Source organism: Tasmannia lanceolata, unplaced genomic scaffold (assembly GCF_043159265.1).
Source record: "Tasmannia lanceolata isolate RefF3 unplaced genomic scaffold, GAP_Taslan_0.1 ptg000008l, whole genome shotgun sequence".
NCBI lineage: Eukaryota > Viridiplantae > Streptophyta > Magnoliopsida > Canellales > Winteraceae > Tasmannia > Tasmannia lanceolata.
Genome location: NW_027518685.1, coordinates 22,036,877 through 22,063,942, shown reverse-complemented (window position 1 = coordinate 22,063,942; position 27,066 = coordinate 22,036,877). Strand labels below are relative to the sequence as shown.

The following is a 27,066-nucleotide window of genomic DNA, read 5'->3' as shown; positions in this document are numbered from 1 at the left end:
CCTAACCCCTCCATTTGTGGAGGACAAAAATGGACAGACACAAATCTGCCCCATTTTTGTCCTCCACAAATGGAGGGGTTAGGATGATCCTATGGAGCTGATTTTTGGTACACCCCCTATCTATGATAAGTCCTTGCAAATGAATGGTTTGGATCACTCCCCAAAATGTGGGACCCATGTGATTGGGCAAGCTAGCTCACCATAAGTTTGGTGAGCTTAACAGTTTCCTCTATATATATATATATATAAACTCTCTTTTGAGAAGAAAAACTTTAGGTTTATGAAAAGAAATAAAGGACCATATTTTCATAGGGAAGAAAAGATGATTTATTCGGCTTCTTTTGTTTCTATATATTCTTTATAATGTACCAGAATTGCAGACTTTAACCATTGAAGATTCTAGGCTTGATTGATAGGTATTTGGGTGTTGAATCTCGTCAAGGGACAAAATCACTGAAGCATGAGTGGAGGCAAAACATGCCAAGATGGAGGGGTTTTCCTTTAAGCGGATAAGTCCAGCGTAGTGTGATTGGCTAGAGAGGGAGTTCACAGAGGAAGAAGTGTGGACGACAATCCAAAGCATGGAAAACGACAAAGATCTAGGACCCGATAGCTTTCTGATGTCATTCGACCAATGGTATTGGGATTTCATCAAAAAGGTCTCCGCATTTTTGGAGGAGTTCCACAAGAGAGGGAGACTGTGCAAGGAAAAAAACAACACATTCACTCTCATACCGTAAGGTTGAGACCTGGTGGTCACAGGTTCGAGTCACGGAAACAGCCTCTCTGCAAAGCAGGAGTGAGGCTGCGTACATCTAGTCCTCCCCAAACCCCACAATAGCAGGAGCCTCGTGCATTGGGCCGCCCTTTATTCACTCTCATACCGTAGAAGGAAGGAGCAATTTACCAGGTGGACTTCCGTCCCATCAACCTGGTTCATAGCATGTATAAAATCTTGGTCAAAGTGCTAGCTAGAAGAGTCAAGGAAGTGATGGACAGTATCATTTCTGAATTCCAAGGGGCATCCATTACAGGAAGAGAAATATTGGATGGAATTCTCATAGCGAGTGAGGTAATCAACACCACCAAGAGAGACGGCAATCGGGGAATCATGCACAAAAGCGATTTAGAGAAGGCCTACGATCATGTTGATTGGAAGTTCCTGAAGTTTATACAAGAGAAGATGGGCTTCATCCAGTGGTGGAATTAGATAAGAGAGTGCACATCTATAGCTTCTTTATCCATCCTCATTAATGGGGCACCAATGGGTTTCTTTGGGAGTTCGAGAGGTTTAAATCCTATCTCACCTTACCTATTCATAATGATGGTCGAAGCTCTAGGCATTTTAATATCATATGTGAAAGGAATGGGATTTAGTAGAGGCTTGAAACTAAGTACAAATGCAAGCAATGTCTCACCTTCAGTTCGCCGACTACACTCTCATGTTCTTGGAGGTGGAGTATTAAATGAGAAACTTGAAAAGAATATTTAAATGGTTAGAAATGGTGTCTGCCCTAAAGATTAAGTTCTCAAAAAGATCCCTGGCAGGGATAAACATATAATCAGAGGAGATGAGGGCTCATGCTCAGGTGCAAAGATCTACCAATTACCTATATAGGCCTCCTATTGGGGTATGGAGTACTAAAAGTGGCTCTACGGGACCCGGTTGTGGAAAAGATGAATAGGAAGTTAGCATCCTCGAAGAAACATTACCTTTTTATTGGTGAAAGAATAATATTGATAAAGACAGCACTATCCAATCTACCAGTGTACATCAAGTCATTGTACAAAATTCAAACAACAATATCAAGGAAAAATGAACGATTGAAAAGGGATTTTCTTTGGGAACTAGGGACTGGAAGAAAAAGCTTAAACACTCGATGAATTGGAAAAGAAGTATGCAAATTGAAGAAACAGGATGACTTAGGAATGGAAAATATTAAATTGAGAAACAAGACACTTTAAATCTCTCATTAGGTGAATCTTTGATGTGTCATGCATTTCTGAGCCAATAACCATTAGGGACCGAGAGGGAGGCATGAGTGAGGGATTACATGGAGAGGGAGGGGCAGTGGGAGTGTAGTATGGTCCTTTAAGGTTAGGCATAACATTAAAGATAATGAAATAGAAGGTCTAATTGTCCGGTCGCATCTTCATTCTAGTTATTGTTAATCTAATTCATCGGATCGAAGGGTGTGGATGCTGGATCCTTGTAGCTCATTCTCAGTTCGATCTTTATTCTTCACTTTGGTTACTAATTCTAGAAAAGATTCCCGTTTTGTGGGTGTGAAAATCTCGGGCTCCAACGAGGGAGGCAGCCTTTTCTTGAACAGTGGCAAGGAGAAAGTCAACATGTTTGATCTATTGAAAAGAAGCATGCCTTGCAAGTTGCACTGCCCTATGCACGAATAATGAAAATCCTTGGAACATATAATGATTAATTGCCCCTTCTCTTATCACCTTTGGATGTGCATCAATAATAGTGTCCTTGGAAGAAAACTAGTGTCCTTCTCAGATCTGACAGGGGTTTGTGATTCAAATGAAGCAGAAGCAAAGGCACCATTGTGGGGTCTGAGATGGTTTGTAGAAAATGGTGTTGGATCTTTGATTGTGGGAGGTGATTCATCAAATGTCATAGCATGAGTCTATAATAAAGCAGTAGGGCCGTGGAAGCTGGCTGCAATCATTGACGAAATTAGGGATCTCGTTGAGGTGATTACACCTAAATTCCAGCATGGAAGAAGTTCGGCAAATGAGGATGCTGGCGAGTTGACTAAAAATAGAGCAAATAGGGAGGAGACGTTGATGGTAATAGATGACAGTTAAAGGAAGTAGAGATGGAGTGGGGCGGTTTCAATCTTCCATCAAAGATATTTCGGATTCGTTTGGTGTGATCTGGAGCGTTGCAGCGTAACTCTGTGTATAGGATCTCAGCAGCTGGGGTATTATATTTTGTGGCTATTTGGATAGCAAGATAGGTAGGATCAAGAAGTAATCGGATATGCTATTCAGGGAAGATTGGAAGTTTTTGGAGGGGCGAGTCGGGCTCATCAGGACCGTTGTCTAGCAGGGTGGGCTGCAGGTGTCGGGCGCTTTGATTTTCTCATCTTCTCCTACCTAAATGATGGGGGTTTTACTTACCGATCTTAATATCGCATTGGGGAGTATTGAAGGGGCAAGCCTGGATCTTTCTACTTTACGATTTGTTCACTGAAGGCTTGGAAGTTAGAGCAGGTGTAGCATACTTGGTGGCTGTAAATTTTAGGTTGTAAATGATGAAGGAAGAAAATTTACTGTATTTTGCTTTGTTTTTCCCATCTTAGTTTCTCCTGGTAAAGGATATGCCCGAATCAGTTTGATATTTTGTAATACAGGGCGGGACTCCTGGTCCCCGCTGTAATTCTGACATCAATGAAATATGTCATCTTTCAAAAAAAAATATTGTGGATTGGCAATTGTGAGATAGCTATCCAGACTGTTGAAGATATTTCAGATTACTTAGTGATAATAATGCAGGACGACCGAAGGAAGGCTTAATAATTTGCTCTGATACCAAATCTAATGCAGGAAAATCAAAGGAAGGACCAATACTTCACTATGATACCAAATCTAATGCAGGGTGGATCTATAGAAGGAACATTAAAGGTAAAAAGGATAGGTAAAAACTAGGGTTTCGGATCCTAAGATATGTGATTAGATTGGGAAAATATTTCTACTAGGTTTAGGGTAGGTTTAGAAAGGTGTAGACATATGCCGGGAAGTTGTCAAAGGATCTCGGGAGGGTATAAAATTAATTTTTGGACAAAATTAAAAGGGCACAGGGCATGAATGGGTTTGAATGGTGATTCTAAGGTTGGACAATTATTTTGTGGGTATTTTAGGAGTTTTGGGTAGAAGATAGGTGAAAAAGTAATGCAAGCAAGGTTTGGGGTTACCGGAAAGGTAGTTTATCGTGGCGTGGAGTGGGGGGTGGGGGGAGAAACATGAAAGATACGAAGGTTGGAATCTCACCAAGAAAAAACCGAAGGCATCGCACCAAGGGGTTCCTAGGCATCACACCTTAGGGAAGATCAAGGCATGGCACCTTTGCGAGTAGACATCACATTCACACAAAAGGAAAAACTTCAAATACTTTTTCATTCATCATTCCATCATCATAGCTATCATCATCATTCATTCATCCATAGCATAACATAGAATAATAGAAAAGTGCTACGGTGCTTACAATATATAAGAAAAAGAAGAGAACTAGAAAGTTCTAAAACCCTAAAAAACCTAATACTTATGGTCCAAATGCCCTCTAATGACTTAAAGACTTGCTTCCTACTTAAAATCCCGTAATAAATGTGTGGGGCCTATTTAAAACACACATAACTCAAACAACTTAAGAAATTTTGGTGGGAAATGACTCTAATACCCCCTGTGACTTAAAAGGACTTAGATTTAACACTCTAAAAACTAAATAAAACACATTTAACATCAATGATGTGCCACATCTTCTTAATTCCTTGATTCTTCATTGCATCTTGGATGGTCCCCCATCATAATCCCCCGTTTAAAGGACTCGACCCTGTCGAGTATAATGGTCAGCTCCGTTCATCAACTTTGATCTTTATGTGGGCCGGATATGGTTGTCCTTTCCAACAGACTAAGTATTTCCATTGTAGTAAGTATTGTTAGAAATATTATAGACGATCATATCCTTAATTGAGCACAATCTAGATGTCAAATTCAATTTCAATATAATCTTCAAGCTTTTCGACCGTTAATGAAAAAACGACATCGTATGTGTTTTTGCAATGCCATCCGCATCCTTTGGTACTAATTGAAGATCTTGCAGACTCTGTCAAACAACTCTCTTTTACAATCATGTAGAATAAATATCGTCAACATCCTTATTCTTGTGTAGCACATATGAGCTAATTATCGTCGGAACCGGCTATGGATGATGATAGCAGCTCTAATCCGTCGCTTTAATTTCACGCTCTCCATAAAAGGTGCAGTAATGATTTTGCAGGCACAAACTCATGATCGTGAAGCATGTGGAGTCTCTGAAGCCAAATGAAGTGCATGGAAATATTGCTGAGTACAATATTTGCAAAACAAGTGGGTCAACAATCGTTCAAATTTGGCGTTTAGGCCTTCCAATAACTCAACTATTCTATCATGCCTGCATCTAGATGACATGTTTCCACAACCATGTTCTTCTGCAGAAACGAAAACCTGCGGCAAATCAGTCGTAAACCACCAAGTTTCTAACCATGGAGATGGGGCCTACCATTCTAGGCTTTCTATGCAAGAGTTCTACAGATCTTCGCCTACTGGCTTGAGAGCTCTTGGTAGGATTTGGGATTTCATTGATCTGATGTGTTTCCTCTTCTCAGAAACAAGAAAAAAATCAGAGTTGCCCACTGATTTTAGCTAGATCTGCACCAATTCGCGACAAAACCCCTAAAAATCTTTTTGCCCAAATTCTCGATATCTCCCCAAATCGAAAGGGAGGAAAGAGATGGAAAGGAGGTTGCTGGTGCTTTCGATGCCGGTTGGAATTCCAGAACTAGGTTCGGGCAAGGAGTCGCGAGAGAGAGAGAGAGAGAGAGAGAGAGAGAGAGAGAGAGAGAGAGAGAGATTTGCGGGTAAATCCTAGGATTTCAGCAGTAAAATATCAAATTTTTTCAAGTTGTTTGGAGACTACTAGGGATGTCACATGGGGCATACAAGCATCCGACAACCCAAGTAGTGTTCCCGGCTTTTCGGTATTGTTTGGCAAACAAACACCTTTTGTAGCCTACGTGGCACCCCAAAACACCTAGTAAATCCATAATATTCGGCAACAAAACAAGCCCTAGGAGAATCCTACTATGACTCGGGCCAGTTTTCTATCCTCATCTCCACTTTCTTTGATCCCTCTCTCTCTCTCTCATGACTAAGTGAAGAGCTACCACCCTCTTCTCTCTCCACCTCTTTAAACCCTATGACTGTGAGCCTTAACAACACCCCCGCCCGCCCCAAAACGCACGTACACACACACACACACTTACACTTTGTTTCCTCCCCATAATATTCGGCAACAAAACAAGCCCTAGGAGAATCCTACTATGACTCGGGCCAGTTTTCTATCCTCATCTCCACTTTCTTTGATCCCTCTCTCTCTCTCTCTCATGACTAAGTGAAGAGCTACCACCCTCTTCTCTCTCCACCTCTTTAAACCCTATGACTGTGAGCCTTAACAACACCCCCGCCCGCCCCAAAACGCACGTACACACACACACTTACACTTTGTTTCCTCCCCTCTTCTTGGTTCTTGTGGACATAGGCCACAGTTGAGAACTCTATATTTCTCCCTCTCCTTTTCTTCTATCTTCATTACCTCATTACTGTCCTACATTCTCTCCATATCTTGTGGCCATAGGCCACAGTTGAGAGCTCTATATTTCTCTCTCTCCTTTTCTTCTTTCTTCATTACCTCATTACTGTCCTACATTCTCTCCATATCTTGTGGCTAAGATCACCTCTCTCTCTCTCTCTCTCTCTCTCTCTCTCTCTCTCTCCTTAGATATCACTTGCAGATACATGACTACAGCAAGAAGCCTGGCAGGCTATCCTGGTTCCCAAAAAAGTAATATGCAAAACTTGGATTTGCATCATTACAAAAAGAAAATACTCATGAATTCTATATAACTGATGATTTCAGAAATATTAAAACCAAGGTTACTTCATGATATATAAATATCCTGTAAATACTAAAGGCTGGAGCTTGGTTTGGGTATTTCGAAAGATGAATTGGGTGACCAAGAATTACACTACAAATTGAAGAAATAACATATTTTAATAAAAACAAAAGGAATTGTCAATAAGAAAAAAAAATATTGTTAATAGGAAAATATTCTACTCAACTCAACTCAACTCAACTCAACAAAGCCTTTTGTCCCAAACTAGTTGGGGTCGACTAAATGAATCCTTAAGAAAAATTTCATGAAGAAGGAATCTACCCGGCTTTAATCCTGGCTACGTGGATCATTTTCTTCCATTCTATCCTATCCAAGGTCATGTTCTCTGTTATGTTCCTAGCTATCAAGTCTTTCCTCAATGTTTCTACCCAAGTTATTTTCGGTCTGCCCCTACCGCTTTTTACTCCATCAATTTGGCACGAGTCGCCTCTTCTCACCGAAGCATTCAAAGGCCTATGTTGGATATGTCCAAACCATCTTAAGCGGTGCTCTCTCATCTTCTCCTCAATTGGTGCCGCCCCCACCTTTTTATGAATGTCTTCATTGTTAATTCTATCTAACCTTGTGGGGCCGCACATCCATCTAAGCATTCGCATCTCCGCTCACTGTCTTATAAAACTTTCCCTTCAACTTGGTAGGGATTTTACGGTCGCACAGAACTCCTGAGGCAAGCTTCCACTTCAACCAACCTGCTCTTATTCTATGGTTAACATCCTCGTTAATAGGAGAATATTATTCAATAAAAATTCTTTTAGCAAATTATGGGGAATCTTGTACACAATTGAGAGTGTAGAATGTTATGCCCAGTTTGTCGGGGACAAGTCCCCTTTGTTTATGGTTTATATGGGTTGTCCCCTTTCTGTATGGCTTGCATGGGTTGTCTGGCCCAGTTGTTTGGGCTCTGTCCCCTTTCTTATTGTCTATATTTTATATAATTTTCAATGTCCCCTTCTTTGTAGATTTTCCTTATAAATAAATACCTGTTCCAGGAATAACCAAAGGAATTTCTTTAGAAGGGAAAAGGATTTTGTTAGTAAATAATTGACTTTCTATAAAAGAAGTCAGTGCAAAAAAATAAATAAATAAAATCCAAAGGAGTTCTGATAAGAAAATGATAATTTCTTTCTATAAAAACGAAGCGCAAGATATGTTGAGTTTTTCTTCACATGTACAGCTTGTGAATCCATTGGTTTCATCTATGATACCAAGATACGGATATCTACGGGCATGGACACAGTAATGGAAATACAACTCAACAACTTCCCAGATCATGAGATAAGACACAGGGCATGCATAAATAAAATGCCATAAATCTTTACTAGTTTTAACTCAGAAAGTGCTATTAATAATAAATTCCAAAATGCAACTTTAAGACTCATACTCAAAACCAAAAAAAAACATGCTAATTAATCTGAGAGATTAACCTACGTTCGAAACAAGGATAGTTATTTTGAAAAGAGGTATTCATGGAGTACAAGTATGCGTATCAGTATCATATTATTTCTCACACAATAATTTTAACCTATACAAGTATCGAGGCACTATAGGGTTTCGTTGATACCGAAGGTATTCACTATTCAGTTAACAGAGAGGAGGAACCTGTTGCAGGCCCTTCCAAAGAAGTAGTTGTTTGGACATACGCTCTTTAGTGCAACAAGCTTTATTTACAGATCAGGTGAAAAGAAAAGAAATCTAATTCTCACTCACAGCTATCTATTGTGCCAATACATACAAGGGGACAAATTTGGGGTGCAACTCGGGTCGATGTTTGGGCATTCGGGTTGAGCTTTTACCATAAAATTGGGTCGGGTTCGGGTTAATTCCAATTCATTTTTCAGTAAGAGCTTAATCCGACCCAACCCAAGTTGCACCCCTAGCACAAATGTTTGTAGTTATAAAGATTGCAAAAATGCAAGAAAGGGAATGACCATAGCCATTTGCAGATTACCTATAATTGGGGTCCCAATCTCCAGGATCAGGCGGTGATGAACTGCATTCAGCCTTATCATAAGCTTCCGAAGAAGGTAAGACAGCCACCTGTGAACTGAGTGGAAAGAATAACGGAGTGTTCTGATGAATGTTTGATGACAACCCTGAGGAATATCCATTCCTTTGCTGCCGCCAGCTTGGAAGATTAGAAGCCGACTGCATATTTCGAGGTGAGCCGACGACGTGCCCTCGAGAATTCCCATCAGTGTGACTACTGCTGATACTGTCAGTGTGATGCCCCCCCTGCCAGTGTTGAGATAATGCACTCTCATAAGTTCCAGGATATCCTAAACTTCTTCTTCTGTTATATTGGCCTACTGCAGCCCCCTTGCCAAAAGGGGATCCATGAACACTGCCTCTTGCTGGGGATGATGGACCATACTTTCCAGGAGAACTGGCTGAAACCTGAATTTGGGAACTTGGAGGAGTAAATTGTGAGGGACTAGCCCCTAGGGACATTGGCCCAAAAGTTCCAGTGGATGGACTCACACCAAATCCATTTCCATGAGGGAGCTGAGAATTCCTCATTGCATCTGGACTAGGTCCAAGTATCGATGCTCGACCCGGTGACTGGCTGTTGAGTCCAGATGAACAAACAGACGGATAATACATATACATATTACTGTCCCCATAACTTTCATAGCTGCCTCCAAGACCAACACTATCATTATAACTGCCATGACTTCCCAAACTTCCATAGCTACTGGTATGAGAAAAAGGAGCCATCTGAAAATGAGGGCTGTTCTGCAAAGAACCCTTGCTCACTTTTGCAACCTATATTGGTAGAACAGATTTTAACATTCTTATATTACGAAGATCTAAACAGTTAAAATATTGCCAGCTCAAACTACTGGAGTGTAAGAAGATTAACCCCTGCCAACAAGAATATACATGGGATCTAAAAAGTTAGCAGTAGGGGTTTATTAAGGAGCAGTATGCTGACCTGAGGAGAGAGACCAGCCACGAACCAATGACCTCCACCTGGGTTATGGTCTTCCACCATAATATTCTGGCTAACAGCCTAAAAAACATAGGAACAGTCACACATTATTGATCCATCCAAAATGGTGCCCTTGAAACAGTACAGGCCAGCAGACGGCCAGGTTTTGAATTGTTTAATTGCCTCAACATCATGGGTACAGCACTCAGCACCTACGATTCTTCTGGAAGATACACAAATCCGCTACACCAATGCACACAGTACCAAGAAATCTAGTTGTGATTGTCACTTTTAAAACATGAAGGGTACAGTGTACCAGAAAAACAAAGTGTGTACCTTTTCCCAGTTCCCAAAGGGGTTTTTTGGACTAAATAAAGGAAGCATTGCTTGGTCGAAGATAAAACAATGTCAATCTAGACACACAGGTGAATAAATCCTTGACTTGCTAAGTGGCTCAAGGCAGACAGTAAAAAATAGTAGAACAAGAACGAGAACTCATAAAAGAACCGAGATTCCAAATAGATAAATAAGTGCACTCACCTTGCGAGGTGTTTTTGGGGGAGGTTTATAAGGGCATGTGAACGGTTCCCCAGTCACAAAAGGATGTTGCATCGCCTGCAAGGATAGAAATTTAAACTATCAATCAAGAACAGCTAAACTGACAAATGAAAATAGAAGCAAAATCTGAAAGGTGATGACAATGACAATCACTGGGGCAAGAGGGCAAGTTAAGTTCAACAACCTGCAGAGGTGACCACCGCTTAACTGGATCAAATTCAACGAGGCCCCTCAAGAAATCAATCAGCGCTAAGCGAGTTAGATTTTCTGTAACATGATGGGACAGCTATCAACTACATTTTGGCAAGACGAGAATTAAATATTCATTCATACCAAGATCGTCCGACTGGTACTGTTACAAGATTCTTGAATAAGAAAAAAGCAGCTAACCTTTGGAGATTTCTTCATCGGGAAAGTTTCTCCGATGAGGATAATTTGCAACAATCTCCTTGAGCCCCACATAATCGAAATACCTTTTTCCCACCACTGGTTTTTTTGATTCCCTCTGAACAGAAGCCACGAGCCAGAAGAAATTGAAGAGAAGAATCGAAATGATATATCAGAAGCATTCGTGTATCAGAATGAGATTAAGACTCACAGATTCGAATTCTTCTTCAGTTAGCACTTGGTAAGCACTTCTGCCCCCATTGCATGCTTCATCATCCTCAAAGTGGTGGATACTTCCGACACGCTTGAAGAACTTATTTGTGTTGGTTGCATTCTTTAGTATATAATCAGGGGGTTGTCCTCTACACAATTACGAACATACAAAACAAGGCTCAACCATGAAAGTATAAAAATGTTAGCGCAGAAAAAAAAAACATTTAGGCCCTGTTAGTTTCAGATTGTGACAGCCGATTGTGAGCTCCCAACCGATTATTGGCTCAAAATTATGATTAATTTTGAGCCAATAATCAGTTGGGAGCTCACAATCGGCTGTTACAATCTGAAACGAACAGGGCCTTAAAGTTTTGTACAGAATGAAAAAACAAGATTCAGAAGCTTAGGTATAAAACAAAATACAAAAAAGAAAGAAAGGAGTGAAACAGAATCTATACAGCCTCTAAATCCATAAACCTAATTGTATTTGTACAACTTTCGCCAACTTGCAGTTAAGTCCTTACAGCTCCCTAAACCTACGCTACATTTCAATTGAAAATACAATGATTTCCTTAGAAATTAAAGTAATCTATTCCACCAAGCCCTAGACAAATGAAAAAAGACACTGCAAAACAAAACAAGAAGTAAAATAACCAAAGTCCATAAATCAATGATGCAGTGTATTATTGTGTATAAAATGGGGACATAGTGGTATTGGAGAGAGAGAGAGAGAGAGAGAGAGAGAGAGAGTGTGTGTATTATTCTGAATAACTTGGGACATAGTGGTATGTTTCTGTGTGGTAGATATGATGTTGATTAGTCGACTGACTGGTAGGGATGGATTTTTCGTTTCTCTTTTTTACTTTTTGAATAGCAACATGTTTCATTCATTAAAAGAATCAGAAATATAAAAGTTCCGACCGAAATAGTGAAGCCAGTACTGTTGGAAAGAAAAAGTAAAATAACCACAATCTGCCTATTCAGGCATATGATATCAACAGGTCACTCCCTCATTAGAAAATATGTCAGCCTCCCGGTTGACTTTGCTTTTCAAATGGCAGTATGGCCCTCCAATCTTTCTAATATCTCTTAAAAAACATCAGCTAGCATTCAAGAGAACCAACACATCTCTGCACAATCTAATGACATTTAAAGAAGCACCCCTTCTATAAGTGGGATCAGAATTCTAGGCCCCTAGCCAAGGCTTCAGCTTCGGTGGAGTTCCTCTCACCCACCAGACCTGCAAATGTGACTCTAACCTCACCATTTCCATCTCAAATGAAACCTCCATCTCCTGATTTACAAGGGTTCCCCCATCTTGAAACATCAAAGTTCAGTTTTATACACCCCATATGATGCAGCCTCAACCATAGTTTCAAAACACCTCTGGATCATCGTGGACTCCCCCGAGTCGACTCCTTTTTCACCTTGACCGTGTTCTTGTCCGAGTCCCTGTTTTGCCCCACGTCGACCGAGTACTCAGCCGCATTGACCAAGTACTTGACCATGTCGTGCTGAGTCAACTAGGATTTGCTTTAGCCGCATTTTGACCCGCATCCGCGTTTTGAAACAGTGTCCCCAACCAAGGTTTTAAATTTCGGTTTTGGTCGCCACGGAAATGGAAACATTTCGGTTTCAATTGGAAATTTCAGTGGAAATCATGAAAACACACGGAAATGTATGAAACATATGCAAATGATAGAATTTTAAGATGCTAGAATAAGGACAAATACACACTTAGAAACCATCACATCGGCAAGACAAGCATCTATAATGGTCTAACAACATCGAAAACCTATCATTCAAAAAAAGACATCGAAAACATGGTGACACGGGTTACCACACGTCTTATAATTTAAAGCATACCACATTTCACATGCGATTCATTATAATTATTATGTATAATATATACACTACATTTTATAATATAATTATGTTACACATAGTTGTGTAATATACTTTATGAGGGTCCCTCCAAAATGACATGAATCAAGGAGTTAAGAAGAATGGGCCCCACCATTGGTATTAAAAGAGTTATTATTTAGTTTTTACAGAGGTATTTACATCTTAAGTCGTAGGGGGTATTAGAGTATTGTCCCATCAAAATTACTTAAGTTCTTTGAGTTATGAATATTTTAAATAGGCCCACCATTGGTGCTAAAAGAGTTTTATTTAGTGTATAGAGTGTTATTTATGTTGTCATATGAGGTATTGAGTTTTTATATGGTGTAAGCCCTTATAGTCCCTTATTTTTCAAAAAGTAAAGTACGGATCACATCATAGGATGATCCAAACCATCCATAAGATGGAGCACAACGTAAATAGGTTGTTCCCCAAAAATCATTTACATAGGGTGATCCTAGCCCTCCGATCTATAGAGGTTTCCATAATATGCAGTTCTCTATAGGTCGGAGGGTCGGGATCATCCTATGGAAATGATTTTTGGGGAACAACCTATTTAAGTTGTGTTCCATCTTAATGACGGTTTGGATCATCCTATGATGTGGGCCGTACAATACTTTTTGAAAAATAAGGGACTATAAGGGCTCACACCATATAAAATCTCTGAGGTATTAGAGCATTGTCCCATCAAAATCACTAAAGTTCTTTGAAGTTAATGAGTATTTTAAATAGGCCCACCATTGGTGTTAAAAGAGTTTTATTTAGTTTTTAGAGTGCTACTAAAGTACTTTTAAGTCATATAGGGTATTAGAGTCTTTTCCAAACAAAATCTAGCGTTATTTAAGCCTTTTTAAGTCATGGGATTTGGGGGAGGGGGGGGGGGAGGAATTAGAGTATTTTCCCATCAAAATCACTGAGGTTCTTGAGTTATGAGTATTTTAAAAAGGCCTCACATGTATTATGAAATTTTTTAAGTGGGGAGAGTGTCTTTAATTCGTTAGAGGGTATTTCTCTAAAAGTTTTAATTTTTTTGGGGTTTTAGAAATCTCTAGTTCTTTTCTTTTTCTTATACATTGAAAGCACGAGGGCACTTTTCATTAATGATGATGATGATAATAGTAATAGATAATGGATGCTATGCTACGATGATGATGGAATGATGAATGATGAATGAATAAAGATTTGAAGTTGTTTTTTCTCTCGTGTTGATGTCTACTCCTTGCAAAGGTGTCTCAACTCAACTCAACCAAGCCTTTGTCCCAAACTAGATGGAGTTGGCATCTCACCAAAGATGAAGAAGAATATGCTAGAATCACACTAGCAATCCTGATGCTTCGCACCTTAAGAAAAATTAATGCATTACTTCTTGCAAAGGTGTGATGCATTAATTTTTCTTAAGGTGCGAAGCATCGGGATTGCTAGTGTGATTCTAGCATATTCTTCTTCATCTTTGGTGAGATGCTATGATTTGTGGACACGGACAGGACACGAGTGTCGTGTGTAGACACGGGCACGGAGTGTCGGACATTGCAACCTTCCAAAATCTAGAAACGGGGACACGGCTAAAAAAGCAGGGATACAACTACATATATAACTATATACTAAATAAAAATCATTGTAAAGATATCATAATTAAAACATGAAATAATACATGAGTTTTCACATGGATAGAAAAAATATATATCTGGGAAGGGAATTCTTTACAGTATGGATTTCTCTGTATGTGAAAAAAATTATAAAAAAATCACTGGTCGTGAAACTCCAAACCTTTTAAAATTTCAAAACTTTATATTCTGTCCTTTTTTACACTGCAGATTTTCACATGCCTGAATAATATATAAAAAAAAGTGCTGTAATAGTAGTGTAAAAAGTTAAAAAACTGTCACAATGAGTCAAAAAAGTAAATATACTGCAAGCTGATAACATACTAAAAAAAGGGAAATGATACCAGCAAAACTATGTTTTAATAATTGCACTAACTTAGCTTGTCTTTTCTATCTTGATTGACTTGTGACAGCTTCTTTGGAACTTTAATAGCCTTTGACTGTTCTTTAAATAATAAAAAGCAGGAACAGTTAATACAATTACTAAAACATGATTCTCCTGATATCATTTCCCTTAAAAAAAGGTCTAAAACGACTGCAAGAAACTTATTAAAAAAATGATTGCAATCCGAAATGACTGGAAAGCCTGATAATATATTAAATAAAGGACCAATTACCAATGGGGGACAAACATTAGGCAAAATTATCAACAGGACCCATGCTTTTCAAAAATTATCAACGGGAGACAAAAGAGGTCTTGTCAGTAAAAGCTGGACGAAAATGCCCTTTGGCATTTACAACATGTTTTGACCTTGTTTTCTCCTTCTTCCCTCTTCTTTTACTTTTCCATTATCACCTTTTTGATTTTTTACCCTACTAGTCATCTTCCTCCTTGTTCAGCCACCATTGTTGCTGGCAAATCTTGAAAACTTGAATGTTGAGTTCTTACCATCTATCACTTTGTATTTAGGTTTTGTTTTTCTTTTTCTTTTTTAGGGTTTTGCACTATTTTTCATTCCTTTGTTTCTGATTTATCTTGTTTAGGGTTTCAGCGATTTGTTTTTTAGGGTGATTCTGGAGATAATGCATGGATGGCTTCACTCACTTTTTTGGAAGACAAGTGGTTGTATAAGAAAAAGTTGATGTAATACATGAATGGATGGCTACACATTTTTTGATTTACTTAAATTTTTTTTTTGTAATACACAAATTGGGATGTAATACATGAAGCACATTTAATGAAAACAACATCCATTTCTTTTGTTATTTCTATCATGAGCAGAATTATAATGTCATTAGAAGAGTTGCTATAGGCAGGGGGTTTTGCAGCAGAAGGGGTTTATCAACTCTCTGGAAGAGGGTTAGTAACTCTCAAAAGTAGGGTTACCAATTTTTGAATGGGCTTATCAAGTGCTTGAAAATTGGCCGAGGGTAATGGAGTTTTGGAAGAGGGTTTTCAACTCTCTAGGATTGGGGTTATCTAGTATAAAAAATGGGGTCACCAATTTCCGAATGGGGTGATCAAGTCCCTAAAAATTGGCCAAGGGTACTAGAGTTTTGGAAGGAGGTTTTCAAGTCTCTGGGATTGGGGTTATCTAGTATAAAAAATGGGGTTACCAATCTCTGAATGGGCTTATCAAGTCCTTGAAAATTGACGGATGGTACTAGAGTTTTGGAAGGGGGTTTTCAAGTTTTAAGGATTGGGGTTATCAAGTATCAAAATGGGGATACCAATTTCCGAATGGGCTTATCAAGTCCCTGAAAATTGGCCGAAGGTACTAGAGTTTTGGAAGGGGGTTTTCAAGTATTTGGGATTGGGGTTATCTAGTATCAAAATGGGGTCACCAATTTATGAATGGGCTTATCAAGTCCCTTAAAATCGCCCAAGGGTACTAGAGTTTTGGAAGGGGGTTTTCAAGTCTCTGGGGTTGGGGTTATCCAGTATCAAAATGGGAATACCAAATTTCGAATGGGCTTAAGTCCCTTGTGAACACATTTTTACTTCCTGTTTTTTTCGTTCATTTTCATGTTTTTTTTCTTTCTACCGCACGATTCATCTTCCTCATCCTCCATTGAAAGGGAGAAGGAGAAATGCAAAACCCTAAAACAAATGAAAAACAAAACCTAGATATTGAGAGAGAGATGGGAATGAACTCACATTTCATATTTTCGAGTTTTCTCGCCTCCAATGGTGGCTAAATGATGAAGAAGATGACTGGTAAGGTAAAAAAAAAACAAAGTTGAAAATGAAAAAGTAAAAAAAAAAGAGGGAAAGAAGAGAGAAGAGGGAAAAGTGGAAAAGCGAAACGTGTTGCTTAAGAAAAGGGCATTTTCCTCCAGCTTTTAATGACAAGACCTCTTTTGTCCCTCATTGATAATTTCTGAAAAGCATGGGTCCTGTTGATAATTCCACCTAATTTTTGTCCCCCATTGGTAATTGATCCTTAAATAAAAGACTACTAGTCAACCTGAAAAGACTGTAAAACTTAAAAAGTACTGGGTAAAAGTACTGCAGTTATAGTGAAAGGACTGGAACCTTAGAAGCACGAAGCGGGGGCGGGGGCGGGAGCGGAGGCGGGAGCGGGGGCGGGGAAGCGTGGGTTCTAGAAAAGTCTAAGTTTGGGAGCGCCATGGGAGCGTGTATGTAATATTTTCTTTATATATCTTTCAAAATTCAAGCACATCAAAAAATAATAGTTTCTAACCATTTTCATATGTATCTTTCAAAATTTAAGTACATCTAAAAGCTAATTTCTAACCATCTTCACCATCTTCATTTGTGTGCACTCGTTCCTCGTGCCTTCTGAAGATGCACAAGCCTTTGTGCTTTCTCCAACGAATTACTTTGAAGAGTTGGAGGAGTTTGATATAAGGAAGTTGGTGATCGTGGGACTTATAGAGTAATAGAAGCAAGCTGTGAGCGTCATTAGAGCAGTTCCTGTCTCTCTGGGGTCGCGCTCCCTGGAAGCTCCTTCCTAAGGAGCGCGGAATCGAGGTTCCGAGGTGGGAGCGGCACCCCGAGAGGAGGTTCCTGCTTCTAAGACTGGAACAGTACCAAATATCAGAAGTGGTTTTCTTTTTAGTTTTCCAATGGTAATAGGACTGCGAATACAGATAAAAGGACTGGAACAATCCCAGGTATCCATTTAAAACTCACTGGTAATATATAAATTTGTTTAAAAACCCCTGGGTATTTCATAAAAAATTGTGAGAAGTGGCTTTGTTATTCTTTTTTAGATAAAATATGGAGGGAGAAGAAGATGGGTCAAACCATGTGTTGACACGTATCCACACGCGTGTCCGTGTAGACACAGGACATGGGTCAAACCTCAAGTTCTTGAGTGTCCACAGGTCATAGGTGAGATGCCAAAGCTTCTTCGGTGAGAAGCTAAAGAAAACTCTTGGCGAGATGCCTTGAAATAAGTAGCTTTTTTTTTATCACCTGCCATCTATAGTTCTCCTATTTTCTCTCTTCTTTTTTTACTTTCCTCTGTAAAAACAATATGTCTGGGAACCAGAAACATTCCTTTTCCTTGCTTGAAACCTCAAAACCCCAAATTTTTTTCTTGTTTTACCCATCTCATCTCACCCTAAACCTTGCATCTCTTAATCTTGTTCAAAACCCTTTCTTGCACCTTCCCAACACACAACTGCATCCTTCTAGGCCTAGTAGAAATTTTTTTCAATATAATTATACATTGTACGAGTCAAAACCTTAAATTTTACCCATAATTTTCACTCCTAGTGTCCCTTCCATAGATTTGTCCTACATCAAATTTGGTATCAAGCTACATATTCAGTTGTCTTCCCTCATCCATCATGCATTATTTTGGTATCTACTAGTCCTTCCTTCGATCGTCCTACATCATATTTGGTATCGTCCTACATCATATTTGGTAACATACCTCAGGTTGAAAGCATATCTTCTAGATGCAGCGCCGATTGAATAGTTGAGTCATTGGAAGGCTTAAACGTCAATTTTGAAGGTAGCTATCCCACATGGATCGTCTTGGAGACTCCCCAGGATGCAAAAAGTAAGGAGTTCTGCCGTAACAATCACTATTGATACTAAATTCCAAAAAAAAAAAAAAACAATCATTGTTGATACTTTCTATAGAGAGCATGAAATTAGAGCAACGGACCAGAGCATGTATCGTCATACAAATATGGCTCAGATGATACTTAGCTCATACGCATTACATGAGGAAAAAGATGGCACTGATATTGATTCAACAAGCTTGGAAAAGAAGACTAGTTCGACAGAGTCTACGAGAGCTTCGGTTAGTGCCAAAGGATACGGATATGTTGCTAAAGCAGTCACGACGTCATTTGTTCCATCAACTATCGTAAATCTTAAAAACTATATTGAAATTGTGCTCATCAGGGGATATATGAGTGTTTGACATACTACATAGTCCGTTGGAAAGGACACTCGTATTCAATGTGCACGAAAATCAAAGCTTAGGAACTCCAACCAATGAGGCTGATAATTATACTCGGCAGGTCAAGTCCTCTAAAATGGGGGAGTATGATAGGGGATCATCCAATATTATATGAAGAATCAAGGAGTTATGAAGATGAGGCCCATCATTAGTGTTAAATGAGTTTTATTCAATTTTTAGAGTGTTATTTAAGTCGGTTTAAGTCATAGGGGGTATTAGAGTCTTTTCCCATCAAAATCAATTATGTCTTTGAGTAATGAGTGTTTTAAATTGGTCCCACGCGTGTATTATGAAAACTGTAAGTGGGGCGGGAGTATTCAAGTCATTAGAGGATATTTTAGTCTAAAAGTACTAGTCTTTTGTAAGGTTTTAGAAATCTCCAATTCTCTTCTTTTTCGTATATGTTATAATATAAGCATCGGGGCACTTTTCATTAATAATGATAATAGATGATGAATGCCATACAATTATGATGATGGAATGATGAGGATGCTATGAAATGATGAACGAATAAAGATTTGAAGATTTATATCGCTTGTGTGGATGTGATGTCTACACCTTGCAAAGGTAGAATGCCTTGATTGTTCCTAAGATGCGAAGCCTTGAGATTGCTAGTGTGATTCGAGCATATTCTTCTTCATCTTTGGTGAGATGCCAAACTTCTTTGCAGAGCTGCTAAAGAAAACTCTTGGTGAGAAGCCTTGGGAAAAGTATCTTATTTCTTTATTACTTGTCATCTATATCTCTCCTATTTTCTCTCTTCGTTTTTAGTTTCCTCTATAAAAACAATTTGCTCAGGAATCGAAAATATTCTTTCTCCTTGCCCGAAACCTAAAAACCCCAAATTTTCTTCTTATTTTACCCATATCATCTCACCCTGAACCCTGCACCCTTAATCTTGACCAAAAGCCTTACCTGGACCTTACAGGCATACGTCTGCATACATCTGCACCATTCCAAACCTACCTTAAAGTCTTAAACCCAGTATAAATATTTTTTTCAATTTAATTACATATTTTAGGATTCCAAGCCTTAAAATTCACCCATAATTTTCACTCCTAATGTCCATTCCACAGATTCGCCCTGCATCAGAATTGTAGGAAAAATGAAAGAAAGCTGATAATCAATCATTCAATCATAACCCTAAGACAGCAATATTTCTAGGAAGAACCTTTTACATTATGTGCACCTAATTTTATTAGAGACATTCGCCATACAAAACACAAAAAATTCCACAAATACAGCAAATCATGCAATAATGTAATGTCAGTGCAGCGCAGTCATAAGAAACAAGTGCTTACATCACAAGTTTTCTGCATCACAAACAAATAATGGGCACACCAAGAACAGGAACATTTCCTTTCACAAATTTTATTCCGGATTGCAGTCGTCCACGGCAAATTTAATCCTAAACCATAATAACTGTGCTTCTATTCTGTGGATACAAGTTGGCACTTGGAAGTTTAAAATAATTCATAAACAAACGTACCCAAGAATTTCTATCATTCGCTTAAGAAGATCAAATTCTGAAGCTCCTGGAAACAATGGCAACCCTAAGAACAACTCAGCAACAATACACCCAAAAGACCACATATCGATGCCAGTAGTATATCTGAAATAGGGGTCAAGTATCAAACTATAACTCTCCATCATGATAAAAGTTCAATTTCATTAAGATAACAGGTTTTTGCAGACAGGCCGCTCTGGACATAAATAATAGCCAAATGAGGCCATAAAAAATGCAGGCATGAATTGTTGAATTGTTCAGAAACCACAATGTCTATGCCCATGTATTAATGTGAACGCCGAGCTCTTTCTAAATTAGCAACGGAACAAAAGATAAATTAACATAGAAGAGAACCACTGAAAAGAATTGACAAACAAAATGAAAGCTCAGGTAACAGCTGCTACCAATGAGGATAACCTTAGTTTTCACTACCAGTAAAGAAATATTTTAATGAGAAGAAAAAATTTAGAGAAGGATACGGGTACCCAAGAAGAACTTCTGGAGACCTGTAGTAACGGCTCTGTGGCAGAAAGAGAAAACAAATTAAAATATTAAAAAAAAAAAAGACGCCAGTGCTATAAAAAAAAACCTGACCCCTTAAATCCACATGAATTTATATCAACCATATCATCGCCATAACATTTGAGAGTACCAACATATAAGAAATGAAAACCTGAATATAGGAGTAAACTGTCCGATTCTCCGTACAGGCTGATCCAAAGTCAATAATTTTGATTTCTGGCGACTTCACACTGAAGCCCAAGACAACGCACATAAAAACAAAAATGAACAGAAAGAAATCTTACATGACTGAGAAGAACCCAAAGTGATTAAAACAAGTAGCTCACCTTGTTGATATAAGAATATTTTCTGGCTTCAAATCACAGTGTATGATACCAGCATCTTTCATGATAAGCAGTGCATGTAATATCTGAGAAACCAAATGAAATTCATGATGAAAGATAACTCTTGAATGGACACCCAGGAGAATAAATGACAGTTACAAGCAACTTCAACTCTATGAGTAGGAACTTCAAGCAACACCTGTTTTGAGAACAACTGGACAATGCTCATAGACAACCCCCTAAATTGATTCATCCTGATAAGCTCATACCTGATAAGATAATAAAAAAAATAACCAGTCATTATGAGCCCCACACATATCCGAACAACACGACAGCAATACTTGCGATTTTTTAGGCGATTTTGGAGCTCCCTCCCTAGGTTGATGGAAACCCTAGGGAGGGAGGGGTTTTCTTCCCTATTCTCTCTCTCTCTCTCTCTCTCTCTCTCTCTCTCTCTCTCTCTCTCTCTCTCTCTCTCTCCTTTTTCTTTTTCTCCCCCATCTCTCGCTGATCTTTTTCTCTTCGATCGATCTCCCTCTCTCCTTTCCTGATATCCCTTTCTCCCCCTATTTTTTTTTCTTTCACTTTTCTGATCTCTTCCCATTCCCTCTCTTTCTGCTTTTTCTTCTCCTCCCTATTTCTTCCTCTCTGGTCTCTCTTTCTCTTAGATCTATCTTTCCTGTGTTTTGATCTTTCCCTTTCTCTCCCTTGATGAGCAAGAGAGGTGTTAGTGGCCGGATGATGCCCGGAGTTGGGCAGACCTCGCAGGGGATGCAACAATGGCGGCTGGAGGTGCGAAATGGCCAAATCTGGGTCCGAGTGGGCCGGATTTATTGGGAAAATGATCGGATTTGGGTTGGATGGATGGAGAAAGTGGGCTGATGAGTTGTTGGAAGTGGTGGACGTGGCAGGAGTGTGAAAAAGGGTGACCGGATTCTAGGGAAAAAGAAAGAGGTTGGATGTGGAGGGTAAAGATGGGGTTCGATCGAGGTGCAAGGTTGGGGCTAGAAGGGTAGGATTAGGGTGAACAATGGTGGGCTCTAGAATTAGGTGAAAATAAGGGTAGTATTAGGTTTTTAGGTTCTGGTGAAGCTGAAGGGGAAGAAGTTAGGGTAAAAAATGGTAGTCTCTAGGGTTAGATTAGGGTTTTTGGCTTGGTGGTTTAATAGGGATCCCCCGGAATGGGCGGTGGCGCAAGGTGGAGACCGCCGATGATCGGCTTCGATGGATTGGCTATCGTGCACGGTTAGAGGCGCACAATAGCTTTAGGCCTTTGAGCAGGATTTTTAAAAGTTGAATTAGCCGGCTAGAAAGTGGTAGAGCAGTCTGAGTGTCGTGGCAGGTCACAGCTATGATTTGATGGGGTCCACAAATATGGCACTTTCAAATGAGACCATTGTGCAATATAAAGGAAAGGAAGGGGGAATGGTGAAGGCTTTTTCAGCTGCAGTAGTAGATGAAGAATTCGAAAGGGAAGTGAAATAGGTATTCGGAAGGGTGGCAGCACATGGAAGTGTAGAACTCGTTGTAGTGGTTGACCCAGAAGATCATTTTTTGGCTTTTTACTGGTCTAGGAGCATGCTCCTAGCCACCCTTAATTGATTCTATGTAATGCAAGTACGGACCCCTAGTCCCCAATGTAATCTTCATAGTATCAATGAAATTGTCAATTTTCAAAAAAAAAAAAAAGACTTACGTAGAAACAGCACAGCATATTAGTTAATTGGAGTAAAATTCTTCGACTAGATCAATCTGAAATAATTTAAGCGATGCTCTTAAACTGGTGAAGGAATTATCAGGTGAACTTACAGATTCAAACCAAGCATTTCAAATGAAATGCACAAATGATGCTGATATATAAAATGATCAAGAATACGAACTATATGGTGCTTGTCCTCGGGATCAAACTTCTGATTTAGCTGCACAAAAGTAAAGCGAATTTTAGTCAGCATTAAAAGGAATTCCATATGGACATCTACGGTTATAAACTTATTGTTGCAAGAGAGATTTTAATTACCATTCTCAGAATAGAGACTTCAACATGTGACTGTTGATAGAATGCAAGTTGATTTTTGATGATTTTAACAGCAACAAAACTGTTAGTTTCTGAAACCCAGCATTTTGCAACTTGTCCAAAAGTCCCCTGGCCAAGAATATCTTTCACGACATACCTAATATATGAGACAGCGTAGACAATATCAACTCCTTAAGTTAGGAGGGTTAGAATTATTTGTTGACATGTTACAATGGAATATTTTGCTATTATGGTGCAATTATTTGTTGTCAAATATTAACAATAACAAAACATTAATTGTATTCCCTCGGCCTAAACTGAAATTTCCATGCCCACGATTGCTTGCAGCTAAATTAACTAAATACAAGTACTAGGATCAAACTTTCTCTGAGACCACCAATTAAGGTGCAGCAGAAATAGAATAGCAAACATAAAGTTAAAACTTAAATTCAAACCCAAAAACAAAACCAATCACACACCTCAATAAAAGACAAGGAGTGTATGATACAGTGCTGCATTAAAGAAAAAACAACAGAGAAAAGAGTAGAACTCCTTCCATAAATTTCAAATTTGTAAATATTCAAATTTGTAATTAATTAAGAACTCCCCAAAAGCAATGACTTACATCATATAAATAGGGTGTAAGGGCAGCTGAACCCATAGCTATCCTTTATCAGAAGGGCAGCTGAATCCCTCTTGAACACATAATTAGGGGGTGAGGATTAGTTTGAGTAACATTGGTTTTCCAAATTCAGGGCATGAAAAAACTCTTTACTTGGGGAAGCATTAATTAGGGAGAATTTCATAAATCATAGCAGAAAAATAAATTTTTCCACAAGCTTAGTGTACAATGTCATTATTAAACCAGAAAAAGCAAATGATGATACCCTAGGTTTTGAAGTTCAGAGATCAAAGATTTTTTTAATTTGTTGTGCCTTACTAGGATGCCACAACCCACAAGCAACCAACTGCATCTTTTATTTGAATGAAACCAGTTTAAAATTAATGAAAAATATTACAAACACAGCTAATAACATTCTTGAGATGACCCTAAGTTTCAGAATGGTCCTGTTCTTTCTCAATTTTTCTAAGAGAATACATTTTTTTAGTTGCAAAATGTCACAGAGCAGGCCTCTATGGAAAGAAAAATAACATTTTAGAATATGAAAAAATGGAGAAGGCCAAGTTACAAAACCAAACCTTTGTTGTGAGCCATTTACCAAGACAAAGTTCACAGTCAAGATAAGGTCTGAGTTTGCATTGTCAAATCCATCATTCAGCACACCAACCGATGGGTTTGTAAGGAACTTTTTTGGGTTATATGATTCAGAATACGTGAATGCTGCATTGCATATTTGATATGTCTCAACTATGTCCTTTGTCAGTCTTACCACCAGCTGCAACAATGAAGAAGTTTCCAGTTAGAGTTTCTCTTCCCAGTTGAAACAAATTCCAAATCGACAGAATGCACTCCAAATGCTTTACAAAGGTTCATGTATGAAAAAAAACATGTAATACACTAATATAATAATACATATTTTCTACCTGTCATACAGCCTCCCCCATTCATATTACAAGCTAGGATATTATACAAGCATAGTGAGAATTCCGCTCTCATATATATGAGTCTACTTGCAGTTTCCAATTGTAATATTGTGACTTTCTATACCTGCAAACTTTTAGAATAATGTGAATTCTATGAAGCAAAGAGATATGCCTGACGCATTTAAATCTGACATTGACAAAGAGACATTTATTCTCCTAATGGAAACTAATCCTGGTAGAGGCCGACATTGAGAAGTGAAACTTCCCCACATTTGTATATGAGCCTCCTTGCAGTTTCCAAGAAACATATGACCATATGAGGAAAAAAGGGCACAAATCTACCAATTCACCTTTTAGAAGGTGTGAAACGACCAATTACTTCAAAAGCTTACGCTGTTGGAGAAGGCGTTATTTATTCTTTTATACTATTACACTCCCCCGCACGTATGGCCCCTCGTTCTTTTTGTTGGCCTACAAGTGGCACATGCGGCCCCACTTTTGAGTTGACCATTGCATGTGGATTTTTGACATCAAGGAGGTTTGAACTCTGGGCCTTTGCTCTAATACCGTGTGAAACGACCAATTACTCGAAAAGCTTAAGCTGTTGGAGAAGGCATTATTTATTCTTTTATACTTTTACAAAAGGATATGAACTGTGCTTTGAATAGTATGTTTAGCTAACATTGACTAGGAGTTAGAATATAAATCAGAATATAACGTTTAAAAATGGTAGAAAGCATTTAAATGCATTACAAAACATCTAAATACAAAATTAATGTAGCTAAAATGATGTAGGAAGGATCACACTTGTATGGGAGTTACCTAGAAACTGGAATGAGGGTGACGTACTATCAACTTTTGGATGTTTAGGAATATGGAAAGAATAATAACAAAACTGCCATAAATCTGGACAGCATGCAACTCCAATGATTTGATCATAAAAATATGATTAAACAATAGATATTTTAAGAGTAACCATGAGTAAACTTAATTATATAATCAATCCATACATAAGCATGCAACTCAACTCAACTCAACTCAACAAAGCCTTTGTCTCGAAATAGTTGGGGTCGGCTAAATGAATCCTTTGGAAAATTTTCATGAAGATGGTGAAAGGATCTACCCGTCTCAAATCTACTAAGTCTAATCCTGACACTAGTTGGGTTCGAATCTATACATAAGCATCACTAAGAGAATCCTATAAAAGCGTGTTTGATAACAAGGAACATTTTCTTTGAGAAGTGATATATCTGCCCCTTTTTTTACTTGGGACAGCCACCTCTAGTGTATCTATGACTTCAGAGGGGCTGATTTACTTCACATGGGATGGACTCAACGGCCCTCATTGCCACGTATACTAGAGTTGGCCGTCCCAAAAGGAGCGAATGCGAATTTATCATTTCCATTTTCTTTTTGTTCCTTTCTTATTCCCAGTACCCACTACCCAGGAATTACAATCCGAGCTAACAGAAAGAAAGAAAAGGTCTAAACGGTAGAACGCAATAAAGAACAGCTCATTAGTGGATTTACCCTGCCTAGGATTATCAAATTCAGGATATACAGTAACTGTCTCTCATACATGATTGGTCTCTGTGAAGTTTAAATTCAGCCTACTTCTGATCAGATTGTGATTAAACTTTAATAGTGCTTGAACATTCAAATGAAGGGTTTCTTTCCCAAAGCCCACAGATACTAAATCAAAGTTGCTTCAGGCTAAAACCCAATTCAAAGCTTTTAAATCAATCAGCTTCCATTTCAAACTTAAATCCAGAAAAAACAATCAATAAGAAAAATCAATAATAAATTTAAATTTAAACAACAAGAACGAAAACACATACAGGTCTTTTCACGATAACCTTGAGGGAACTAGATGTCTGGACAGAAGGCGGAGATGAGGAATATGGCCGGAAAGCTCGCTGACGTGGATTCCACGGAAACTGAGATTCATGATCCATGACCCCACTGATCAAGCTCCGATTGCATAAGTTAGATTCCCCCTTATCAAAATCAATGTAGCTCCAGAAGACTCCAATCCCATTCTCTCGTTAGGAGAATTCCGTAAAACATTTCATATATAAGGAGCCCTAAAATCTTGTATTGTTAGAATCCCATTACAGAGAAAGAGAAATTAGGGTTTTGTAGAGGGTGGAGGGAATCAACATGAATGAAGACGGTATTCGGGCCACAGGGACTATTTTCCCTCCGCCTCTCTCTCTCATCTAATGAAGAGTCTGATGTTTATCACTGTCTAAACCGTGGTTACAAACTAGGGTTTATTTGACCCTGGCCCGTGGTCACTTAAACGTCATCCGATTAATGATATGATTATGAATTGGAAAACACTTTTTAAAAACGGGATTCCGTTTGGAAAATAAAAACGGGACTGAAATGGCCGTTGATATGACCTTTTAAATGTGTATTTATTGCTTTTATTGGGATTTAAGCTCTC

At 38.7% G+C, this 27,066-nt stretch overlaps 1 protein-coding gene across 3 annotated transcripts in view; it reads right to left on the bottom strand.

The window, feature by feature from the left end:
* LOC143884805 (dual specificity protein kinase YAK1 homolog) overlaps window positions 1-26,848 on the bottom strand; it is a 29,744-nt gene extending 2,896 nt beyond the window's left edge. For 2 of the 3 annotated variants that reach the window (XM_077388600.1, XM_077388601.1), the window contains exons 1-15: window positions 26,456-26,848; window positions 24,273-24,469; window positions 23,076-23,229; window positions 22,868-22,977; window positions 21,258-21,327; window positions 21,062-21,144; window positions 20,887-20,965; window positions 20,693-20,733; window positions 20,196-20,318; window positions 10,817-10,967; window positions 10,609-10,723; window positions 10,403-10,485; window positions 10,201-10,275; window positions 9,664-9,741; window positions 8,680-9,494 (exon numbers count right to left, since the gene is read on the bottom strand). In XM_077388600.1, the coding sequence (XP_077244715.1) occupies window positions 8,680-9,494; window positions 9,664-9,741; window positions 10,201-10,275; window positions 10,403-10,485; window positions 10,609-10,723; window positions 10,817-10,967; window positions 20,196-20,318; window positions 20,693-20,733; window positions 20,887-20,965; window positions 21,062-21,144; window positions 21,258-21,327; window positions 22,868-22,977; window positions 23,076-23,229; window positions 24,273-24,469; window positions 26,456-26,572 (2,291 nt within the window). In that variant the 5' untranslated portion in view covers window positions 26,573-26,848. The remainder of the gene's footprint in view (window positions 1-8,679; window positions 9,495-9,663; window positions 9,742-10,200; window positions 10,276-10,402; window positions 10,486-10,608; window positions 10,724-10,816; window positions 10,968-20,195; window positions 20,319-20,692; window positions 20,734-20,886; window positions 20,966-21,061; window positions 21,145-21,257; window positions 21,328-22,867; window positions 22,978-23,075; window positions 23,230-24,272; window positions 24,470-26,455) is intronic. The other variant, XM_077388602.1, reaches the window with a different exon arrangement.
* Window positions 26,849-27,066: the final 218 nt, after the last annotated feature.